The sequence below is a fragment of the Salvelinus fontinalis genome, chromosome 22 (assembly GCF_029448725.1).
Source record: "Salvelinus fontinalis isolate EN_2023a chromosome 22, ASM2944872v1, whole genome shotgun sequence".
Taxonomy (NCBI): Eukaryota; Metazoa; Chordata; class Actinopteri; order Salmoniformes; family Salmonidae; genus Salvelinus; species Salvelinus fontinalis.
The window spans coordinates 33723707-33735827 of NC_074686.1; the positions used below are offsets into that span (position 1 = coordinate 33723707).

At 43.0% G+C, this 12121-nt stretch overlaps 1 protein-coding gene across 5 annotated transcripts in view; it reads right to left on the reverse strand.

The window, feature by feature from the left end:
• Window positions 1–12121, reverse strand: part of LOC129820230 (CUB and sushi domain-containing protein 3-like) — an 805004-nt gene that overhangs the window by 156506 nt on the left and 636377 nt on the right. For all 5 annotated transcript variants that reach the window (XM_055877256.1, XM_055877257.1, XM_055877255.1 and 2 more), the window contains one exon: window positions 10848–10993. In XM_055877256.1, coding sequence (XP_055733231.1) covers window positions 10848–10993 — 146 coding nt within the window. The remainder of the gene's footprint in view (window positions 1–10847; window positions 10994–12121) is intronic.

Genomic DNA, 12121 nt, shown 5'->3' on the forward strand with positions numbered 1-12121 from the left:
AGTGGGACTATCATTTGTTTTTCAACAGTACAATTACCAAAAACACACCTCAAGGCTGTGTAAGGGCTATTTGACCAAGAAGGAGAGTGATGGAGTGATGCATTAGATGACCTGGTCTCCACAATCACCCGACCTCAACCCAATTGAGATGGTTTGGGATGAGTTGGACCACAGAGTGAAGTAAAAGCAGCCAACAAGGGCTCAGCATATGTGGGAACTCCTTCAAGACTGTTGGAAAAGCATTCCTCGTGAAGCTGGTTGAGAGCATGCCAAGAGTGCGCAAAGCTGTCATCAAGGCAAATGGTGGCTACTCTGTAGAATAAAAAATATAAAATATATGTTGATTTGTGTTAACACTTTTTTTGGTTACCACATGATTCCATATGTGTTATTTCATAGTGTTGATGTCTTCACTATTATTCTATAATGTAGAAAATAGTAAAAATAAAGAAAAAGCCTTGAATTTGTGAGTAGGTGTTCTAAAACTTTTGATTGGTACTGTATATAGACGTATATATATATATATATTATCTCTGTCTAAGTCCCAAATGGCCACAGCAGACCCACTTGCAAAATCACAGACCACAGACTAGGGTTGCAAAGGGTCGGAAACTTTCCAGTAAATTTCCAGCATTTTTCCGGAAATTTTCAATGGGAAGTTAAGTCCTGGAATTTGGGGAATTTTGCTTAACCTGTTGGGGATGGGGGCGCTGTTTAGACTATTTATGCTAATGTGGCTAATTTTTTAAACGGCTTCCCACAAAATCCTTGATCGTACAATATGCATATTATTATTATTATTGGATAGAAAACAGTCTATAGTTTCTATAGGAGTTGAAATTTTGTCTCTAAGTGGAACAGAGCCCATTCTACAGCAATTTCCCTGACATGGAGTCAGATTTGAGAAACGTTGGCCACTTTTCTGAAGTCATTTAAACGGGCACTGTCGTTGCTATGACTATACGGACACTTCTTACGTCTTCCCCTGGATGCCTTTACGTGATGACGATTCCAACGGGCTCGATTGCTCGTTCACAGGCACTACAAATGAAAAAAACCTTTAGCTAGCAAGTCTTTTCTTGCTGCGTAACGCGCGTGGAAGACACCGACCCTCTCCTGTTCCAAGCATTAGTTTAGCCTGTTATATTTCTCCGGTCATCTTTTCACTCGTTATAGGAGTTACAAACATCACAAAGTAGTTAATTTAAAGCGTTTTATAGCAATTTATATCCGTTTAGTGCGATTTTGGGACATTTATTTTTGCAACGATGTGAAAAGTTGGGAACGCTTTTCAGTTCATCCCGAACGTAGTTGACATTTCCACATGGCAAGAGGACAGCTTTCCACCAAAAGACGATTTCTCCCAAGAAAGGATCCTTTGCCCAAGATACTGATGGAAGAACAGCTCAAGGTAGGACATTTTTATTATGATAAATCGTGTTTCTGTCGAAACATTTTAGTGGCTTAGGACGCCATGTTTTTTGACGTAGCTTCGCTTGGCGCAAACTGTATTGAAAAGTAAGGATAAATTAAAAAATGTAATAACGCAATTGTATTAAGAATTAAATTGTCTATCAATCCCTGTCCACCCTATATTTTTTAGTCACGTTTATGAGTATTTATGTATAAGAGTAGATCACTGTCTAAGTGGCGCAAGGACGTTTTCTTTACCAGCTTGTCTACATTTCACATTGTCTAACCATGATTTTGGTGGCTAAATATAAACATTTTCGATCAAACTGTATATGCATGTTGTAATGTGATGTTACAGGAGTGTCATCGGAAGAATTCTGAGAAGGTTAGTGAAAAAATTAATATCTTTTGGCGATGTTGACTTTTATCGCTCACTTTGGCTAGAATCAATGCTGGGCTGCTATGTGCTATGTGCTACGCTAATATAACGATTTATTGTGTTTTCGCTGTAAGACACTTAGAAAATCTGAAATATTGTCTGTATTCACAGGATCTGTGTCTTTCGATTCGTGTATGCTGTGTATTTTTACGAAATGTTTGATGATTAGTAGTTAGGTAAACACGTTGCTCATTGTAATTATTCTAGTCCATTTGTGATGGTGGGTGCAATTGTAAACTATGCCATATACCTGAAATATGCACTTTTTTCTAACAAAACCTATCCCATACCATAAATATGTTATCAGACTGTCATCTAATGAGTTTTTTTGTTGGTTAGGGGCTATAAATATCTTAGTTTAGCCGAATTGGTGATGGCTACTGGTGTTGGTGGACAAATAAAAGATGGTGGAATATGCTAATGTGTTTTTAGGTAATAGATGTACATCTTTACATATTGTGTCTTCCCTGTAAAACATTTTAAAAATCGGAAATGTTGACTGGATTCATAAGATCTGTGTCTTTCATTAGCTGTATTGGACTTTAATGTGTGAAAGTTAAATATTTTAAAAAAATATTTTTTTTGAATTTCGCGGCACTGGTTTTTCAGTGGGGGGGGGGGGGGTGTGCCGCTAGCGCCACGCTGATCCTAGACAGGTTAAATTCATCAAAAAAGTTAGCTTATAACAGTGAGCTAGACATGCTTTATCTACTCCTTTGCTGGATGCAGAGTTCAACAAAGTTGAAGTGAAGGTCAAGCAAATCATAGAGAAAGCAGACTTTATTGCAATCATCTCTGAAGTGTGGTCGAATGTTCGTGGGCAAGGAATAATTAACTACATCATCTCCACCCCTCAACCAGTATTCTACAAGAGCACAGACACAAGGGGCAACAGACACACCGGTCTCTACATTGCAGATGAGCTGAAGGCAAACATCAATGACCTTGGACCACAGAAGGTATTTGCACTGGTGACAGACAATGCTGCGAACATGAAGGCTGCTTGGTCTAAAGTGGAGGAGTCCTACCCTCACATCACACCCATTGGCTGTGCTGCTCATGCATTGAATCTGCTCCTCAAGGACATCATGACACTGAAAACAATGGATACACTCTACAAGAGAGCCAAGGAAATGATTAGGTATGTGAAGGGTCATAGCAGCTATAAAGCAGCTATCTACCTTACCAAGCAAAGTGAGAAGAATGAGAGCACCACATTGAAGCTGCCCAGCAACGCACATTGGGGTCATCTCGTTCCTGGAGGGGAAGGAGTCTCTCCAAGAAATGGCCATATCACAGTCTGCCGATATGGACAGCGCCATCAAGAAGATCCTGTTAGGATGATGTATTTTCTGAGAGAGTGGTAAGCAGCCTGAAACTCTTGATACCTATAGCAGTAGCCATTGCACAGATTGAGGGAGACAATGCCATCCTGTCAGAAGTTCAGACTCTGCTTGTAAATGTAAGAGAAGAAATCCATACTGCCCTGCCCACTTCACTGTTGCTCCATGCAGAGGAAACTGCAATTCTGAAATACATCAAAAAGACGGAAGACTTTTGTCTGAAGACATACACGCTGCAGCGTACATGTTGGACACCAACTATCCTGGCAAGCGCATCCTGTCTGGTGCAGAGATCAACAAGGCCTATGGTGACATCACTACCGTGTCTCGCCACCTTGGCCTGGATGACGGCAAGGTTCTTGGCAGTCTGGCGAAGTCCACTTCCAAGCAAGGGCTTTGGGACGGAGATGCAAAATGGCAGTCGTGCCAACATATCTCATCAGCCACCTGGTGGAAGGGACTTTGAGGATCTGAGGATCTCTTTCCCCTGTTGCCTCCATCATATTCCAAATCCCACCAACATCAGCCGCCTCAGAGCGCAACTGGTCCTTGTTTGGGAACGCACACACCAAAGCACGCAACAGGCTGACCAATACAAGGGTTGAAAACATTTTGGCATCCGGGCAAATTTGATGCTTTTTGAGCCTGACAACGAGCCACCTAAACAAGGTTGGAAAGTGACTGAAGATGAGGCCTCAGAGTCTGATGTTCAAGAGGTGGACATTGAGGAGGTCCAGGGAGAAGACGTTGAAGACTGAGAGGAAGACAACCAAAGCTTTAGTTTTTAGACTATTATTTTACAGATGTATGTTGAAAACGTTTTTGGGAGATGCGATGGATCATTGGGGATCATTCAATATTCCCTTTCTTTTGTTGTTCAGTGAAATCATCCCATGTGAAGAGTCAACTCATTTAATTAAAGTTCAATTTGTAACTAAAATGTTTTACTTTACTTATTTCTATTGGAAGGATTTAATCATTTGCAATTATGTCAACTTATGATTAGGTAAAAGGTTTATGTGTCTGTCTCCATATGATATGGTAAATATATCCAAAAAACATCTACATTTAAATGGTATTAATATTAATTTGCATATATTTTCGTTAATTCCCATATATTCCCATTAATTCCCACGGAAAGTTTCCACCTCTGAATATTCCCCAAAATAAGCAACCCTACCACAGACCATTGATTTCCCATGTTTGGACAAAAGAGCATCAGAATTGTGGTGGAGGAGAAACTACTGACATTTGAAAGGTTAGGCAGAAATGAAAAAAATCATAATATTCCGATTCCACACCACCTGCACCTGGCTGCATACCAATTCTTTCAGCAGCGATGTGATCTCGGCGGTGTGTTTAAGGGCATCAGATAAGCCCGGTATACCTTCTGGGAATCAACAGAGCGGCCAAGCTGTGCTGTGCTGGCACGGAGGCACTGCTAACGATATGAGGGAATGAACGCTGCTTGTTGGCGCTAATGACAGGATTAAATAAGGTGACAGCGGTCGGAGCTGGGCCCAGGGAGAGATATTACACTACACACACACACACACACACACACACACACACACACACACACACACACACACACACACACACACACACACACACACACACACACACACACACACACACACAAACGATCTGAGGAATCGCTGCTGCTAATGACAGGATTAAATAAGGTAGCACTTTGAAGTAGGCAAGGAGAAATATTACACCATTGAATCTTACAGCCAACATCTTTCAGGACTGCAGATCCAAACTACACCCCCTACCAAGCTACCTGGCGGGGTCTTGCCAACACAAACTAGGGGTTAAAATCGATGACATTCATTGATCATTAATTAATTGGTAACAGAGTGTAATTGTTCTAAAAATGTTTCAACAGCCTGAACAGACAGAACAGGAGGGAGATATCTCCTGAGCGATAGACAGATAACTAACTTCCAGACCTGGGTTCATTTACTAGTATTCAATATAATAGATGTGCTTGCCTGATCTTGCCTGGTGCAACGGGAACCAATAGAAAAGTCTCTGAAATGCCAACCCCGCCCACCTGGCTCTCCAGCCAGGCTAAAGCAGACAGACAGGTATATAGATATATCTACTTTTGCTTCCCCATGAACAGGGGTTTATTTACTAGGAAACAAACAGGAGCAACAGGGAGGGGCAACTTCCTCTATTTGTCCAAAAAAGAAAGTCACATTTTCTTAGCAAAATGTTTTCCTTTGCAAAACATTTTGCTACAGTTTGCTTCTGTGTGCACTAATGAATACACCCCCAGTTTACAGAGTAGACAGAGGAGGAAGGAGGCTGTCTAATAGACAACTGGGAGCTTTGGCTCCAGACAACCACGCTACAATCACACAAATTAAGTAGCGAGAACCACTTAGCATGTGGCTTCTGTTAAATATGCTAGCTGATTAATATGATTCTCTTAGAGGCTCCTCGGGGATGGGGTGGGGGGTGTGGGGGGTGTGTGTGTGTGTGTGACTGAGAATTTGGTGAATAAGTGTCTGTGTTTGTGTCTGTATTGCCAATTGAAGCAAAAGCAATGAACAGAGTCAATGACTTTCTGTGTCCCCATGAGAGACTCCACATTTCACTATGTGATAGGTTTTAATTAACAAAAGAGCTACATTAAAGAGAAAACGTTTCTTTGCTTCCTCTATGTATTGCCTTCATGTGGGATGTACGTCTAGACTGACCGGTTGATGTGCTGTGAACGATGAAGATAATCACCAGTCAAAACAAGTGGGCTCTGGGAATTGAGTCATCAGATCTGCCCACAAATGGTATCTATAATAGTATGATGCTTGTATAATGTCCTGAATAACTATGCAACTTATCAACTTAAATCCTTTCATAACTAGATTGGAAAAAGTGACAGTTTTAAATGTTTCTTATTTGGAGTGATAATCACATTCTATAGATTTAGTTTCCCCCCAGCCACTCTTTGATGTGACCTACATGAAAACACTTATTTTGTCATTCTGGACAGCAAACTGCATGAATAAACCGGCTATAATTTGATTACTTGACAGTTGAAGACAATCTAATAAACTAAATTCATATCTTTAATAAGTGTTGTATAAATCCGGGCTAATTCACAGCAAAGCAGAGTGTTCACTAAGGGGAAATAAAGTTGTCTCTCTAACTCGGTGGATCATTTCAAATGAATCAAAGCTAAACTCATTACAGAGTAATTCCCATGTCAAACCCAAGTAAAATATAGAGAAACATTGCTGTGTATTATCTCTAGTCTAGTACATTCATATTACTAAGCAGAAGCAGCTACAGTGGCTTGTCGAAAGTATTCACCCCCTTGGCATTTTTCTTATTTTGTTGCCTTACAACCTGGAATTAAAATAGATTTTTGGGAGGTTTGTATTATTTGATTTACACAACATGCCTACCACTTTTGAAGATTTTAGATATTTTGGGGGGTGAAACAAACAAGAAATAAGACAAAAAAATGGAAAACTTGAGGGTGCATAACTATTCACCCCCCAAAGTCAATACTTCGTAGAGCCACTTTTTGCAGCAATTACAGCTGCAAGTCTCTTTGGGTATGTCTCTATAATATTGGCACATATAGCCACTGGATTTTTGCCCATTCTTCAAGGGCAAAACTGCTCCAGCTCCTTCAAGTTGGATGGGTTCCGCTGGTGTACAGCAATCTTTAAGTCATACCACAGATCCTCAATTGGATTGAGGTCTGGGCTTTGACTAGGCCATTCCAAGACATTTAAATGTTTCCCCTTAAACCACCCGAGTGTTGCTTTAGCAGTATGCTTAGGGTCATTGTCCTGCTGGAAGGTGAACCTCCGTCCCAGTCTCAAATCTCTTGAAGAACGAAACAGGTTTCCCTCAAGAATGTCCCTGTATTTAGCGCCATCCATCATTCCTTCAGTTCTGACCAGTTTCCCAGTCCCTGCCGATGAAAAACATCCCCACAGCATGATGCTGGCATCACCATGCTTCACTGTGGTGTGGTGTTCTCGGGGTGATGAGAGGTGTTGGGATTGCGCCAGACATAGTGTTTTCCTTGATGGACAAAAAGCTACAATTTTAGTCTCATCTAACCAGAGTACCTTTCCTCCAATATGCTTTTTGGTGAACACCAACTCTGTGGAGTGTACGGCTTAAAGTGGTCCTATGGACAGATACTCCAAAATCCGCTGTGGAGCTTTTCAGCTCTTTGTTGCTTCTCTGATTAATGCCCTCCTTGCCTGGTCCGTGAGTTTTGTTGGGCGGCCCTCTCTTGGCAGGTTTGTTGGGGTGCCATTTTCTTTCCATTTTTCAATAATGGATTTAATGGTGCTCTGTGGGATGTTCAAAGTTTCTGATATATTTTTATAACCCAACCCTGATCTGTACTTCTCCACAACTTTGCCCCTGACCTGTTTGGAGATGAAGACCTCCTTGGTCTTCATGGTGCCGCTTGCTTGGTGGTGCCCCTAGCTTAGTGGTGTTGCAGACTCTGGGGCCTTTCAGAACAGGTGTGTATATCTACTGAGATCATGTGACAGATCATGTGACAGATTGCACACAGGTGGACTAATGATGTGACTTCTGAAGGTAATTGGTTGCACCAGATCTTATTTAGGGGCTTCATAGCAAAGGGGGTGAATACATATGCACGCACCACTTTTCAGTTTTATCATTTTTTTCATTTTACTTCACCAATTTGGACAATTTTGCGTATGTCCATTACATGAAATCCAAAATAAAAATCCATTTAAATTAGAGGTTGTAATGCACCAAAATAGGAAAAATGCCAAGGGGGTGAATACTTTTGCAAAGCACTGTAGGAGCAGCTAGCTTCAACAGATAGACAGCTCTCCTTATTTGACTGCAGGGATGGATGTACAGATTATTAATAATGATTGATCAAATAGTTATGTGGTACCTTTTGAACATCTGACAGACAAATTAAAAACCTTTTAATAACTGTAATCAACCAACCGTGACTGTGGCTTGTCAATCCATACTATATCAAAGTTCAAGCCTGTAGTTTACCCATAATCCATTTGGGTGGGGCTGAAACTAAAGTGACGGTTTAGCAGTTAAGACTGTTAGGGTAAAGTGATTGGAGTACCACGTAAGCCCCCCCACCGGCCACAATCGAGACAGACTGGTTAACTGTGAGAGACGTTTGATACAGGCCAGGATCAATAAGCACTTGTAGTAAAATCATAAGTGCTGGCTGTAGCAGAATGACATGGGCCTTGCTATTCGGATACTTCATCTGTTTTCCCCAGTAGCACCGTGTCAACAATCAGTGTAAGAGCAGCCTTGTGTGTCATTAGCAGTGTGAAGAGGCTGTACGTGTCTGGATGTCAGTATAGAAAAAATATATCTGGGCAAGTACTCATTTCTCAGAGCGCACCCTGTAGCCAATAATCAATGTGACACAGGTGTATAGAGCCATGTCCCTTCACTGATTCAATACAAAGACAGTCAGATGGGAGAGAGGCATCGAAGCGCAATAAGTCAAGATTAAATTGACTATGAAAATGAGCTGAGCCAATAATGAATGCTAGCTGCCATGTGTGTCAGAGGCCCTAGGCAGGCAGGGTGCATGAGGGGAAGAGGGAAGAGGAGGAGGTGGAGGAAGAGTAGAGGGAGGAGAGGGAGGAGGAGGAAGAGTAGAGGGAGGAAGAGGAGGAGAGGGAGGAGGAGGAAGAGTAGAGGGAGGAAGAGGAGGACGAGAAAGAGGAATAGGAAGAGGAGGAGCGGGAGGAGAAGAGGAGGAGGATGAGAGGGAGGAGGAAGAGTAGGAGGAGAGGAGGACGGGTCGGAGGAGAGGGGGGAGGAAGAGTAGAAGGAGAGGATGAGGAAGAGTAGTAGGAGAGGAGGAAGGGTCGGAGGAGAGGGAGAAGGAAGAGTAGGAGGAGAGGGAGGAGGAAGAGTAGGAGGAGAGGGAGGAGGAAGAGTAGTAAGAGAGGAGGAGGAAGAGTAGTAGGAGAGGAGGAAGGGTCGGAGGAGAAGGAAGGGGAAGAGTAGGAGGAGAGGAGGAAGAAGAGTAGTAGGGGAGGAGGAAGAGTAGTAGGAGAGGGAGGAGGAAGAGAAGTAGGAGAGGAGGAGGAAGAGTAGTAGGAGAGGAGGAAGGGTCGGAGGAGAAGGAGGGGGAAGAGTAGTAGGAGAGGGAGGAGGAAGAGTAGGACTCACTCACTATCTCTACCTCTCACTCTCTATCTCTACCTCTCACTCACTATCTCTACCTCTCACAAACTCTCTACCTCTCTAGCTCTACCTCTCACTCACTATCTCTACCTCTCACTCATGTTTTCTACCTCTCACTCACTATCTCTACCTCTCACAAACTCTCTACCTCTCTATCTCTACCTCTCACTCACTATCTCTACCTCTCACTCATGTTCTCTACCCCTCACTCACTATCTCTACCTCTCACTCACTAGCTCTACCTCTCACTCAATATCTCTACTTCTCACTCATTATTTCTACCTCTCTACCTCTCACTCTCTATCTCTATATCTCACTCTCTATCTGTACCTCTCACTCTCTATATCTCTACCTCTCACTCACTATCTCTACCTCTCACTCACTATCTCCACCTCTCACTCACTATCTCCACCTCTCACTCACTATCTCTACCTCTCACTCTCTATCTCTACCTCTCACTCACTATCTCTACCTCTCACTCACTATCTCTACCTCTCACTCTCTATCTCTACCTCTCACTCTCTATCTCTACGTCTCACTCTCTATATCTACCTCTCACTCTCTGAAGCTACCTCTCACTCACTATTTCTACCTCTCACTCACTATCTCTACCTCTCACTCACTATCTCTACCTCACACTCACTATCTCTACCTCTCACTCACTATATCTACCTCTCACTCGCTATCTCTACCTCTCACTCACTATCTCTACCTCTCACTCACTATCTCTACCTCTCATTCTCTATCTCTACCTCTCACTCTCTATCTCTACATCTCACTATATCTCTACCTCTCATTCTATCTCTACCACTCACTATCTCTACCACTCACTCTCTATCTCTACCTCTCACTCTCTATCTCTACCTCTCACTCTCTATCTCTACCTCTCACTCTCTATCTCTACCTCTCTATCTCTACCTCTCACTCTCTATCTCTACCTCTCACTCTCTACCTCTCTCACTCTATCTATATCTCTCACTCTATCTCTACCTCTCACTCTCTATCTCTACCTCTCACTCTATCTCTACCTCTCACTCTCTATCTCTACCTCTCACTCTATCTCTACCTCTCACTCTATCTCTACCTCTCACTCTATCTCTACCTCTCACTCTATCTCTACCTCTCACTCTATCTCTACCGCTCACTCTATCTCTACCTCTCACTCACTATCTCTACCTCTCACTCACTATCTCTACCTCTCACTCTATCTCTACCTCTCACTCTATCTCTACCTCTCACTCTATCTCTACCTCTCACTCACTATCTCTACCTCTCACTCACTATCTCTACCTCTCACTCACTATCTCTACCTCTCTCTCTCTATCTCTAACTCACTACCTCTTTCTTTCTTTACCCCTCTCTCTCCCTCTCCTCCTTTATTGCATTTGTTTTCCATCTTTCTCTCTCTACCGTCTTTTATATTTCTCTTTCCCCGCCTGTCTCTCTGATGTAGTGCTCACCATGGTAACTGAGCACGAAGAACCCGCTGCCGCTGAAGTCGCTGTGGAACTTAATGAGGATCTGGTTGGAGGTGCTGTAGACAGACTCCAGTGCTGTGTTCCCACTGAACTGACCGATCTGGGGGGAGCTCTGGTCCGGACCATCCCTGTAGACACACACACAAAACAACATACACACCAAGGATCAATGACAAATCCCTCTCCATGGGCAGGTGATGGACATTGTCGATAGACAATAAAGACAAGACATTGACCAATACAGACATATCTTTGAAAGAAGCCCATTGGAAATCTATTGCGGTTATTTTTAATTAACATTTCCCACGTCAATCTATTGTAGAGAGCAGCCAATTATTGACATCAGGCATGGATACATAACCCATCACTGATCTACCGTATTCCTTCCAGAAAGAGACGATTATAGCATCTCTTTTATAAACTTCCTTTTTGGAGAAGCCCCAGCATAAGGGTGCTCATTACAGAGACTGGGTTTTAAAATGCAGAAAGGTACCCCCGATATCAAACTATCTACCCAATTAAGAGACAGGGGCAGGAGGAGGGTTACATCTCTGTGATCGTGACAGCCAAAGAGCAGACCCCCCCCCCCCCCCATGGGTCAAATCTGGAGCCAGTCAAAGGTAAATGAGTGCGTGAATGTGAGAAGGGGGTCTGTTTAATGGAGCTCAATGGACCCCCACTCTGGGCACCGCTGGGTCAGAGCAGTCCTAGCGAACAAGCAGAGAAGCTGTTTTATTAATCTGGCTAATCTCTGACAACTGGGATTTTTTGGGAGCAAGGTGTGTGTGTGTGTGTGTGTGTGTGTGTGTGTGTGTGTGTGTGTGTGTGTGTGTGTGTGTGTGTGTGTGTGTGTGTGTGTGTGTGTGTGTGTGTGTGTGTGTGTGTGTGTGTGTGTGTGTGTGTGTGTGTGAGAAAGAGAGAGAGAGTGCTTGAGTGATTGTCTCTTTGCATTAGTGCATACGTGAGTGTGTGAGTGTGTGTGCGTGTATCAAGTGTGTGTGTGTGTGCGTGGGTTTGAAGCCAGCATGGCATCTCACAGCGCTGAGAACAGATTGAATCGCTGGCAGCCTGCCGCAGTCAGCAACATAAATACATACTATGAGAAACTGAAAGAGAGCCGTGGGGTGGGACCCAAAAAATGCATTATTTAAACATGTGGGGGGACAAAGGAGGGACTTATTATTTGTGTGCGCATGGATGGAGGACATCGAATGAATCTATTCCATCCATTACGCTCTCTCTCTTTCTCCTCCTTC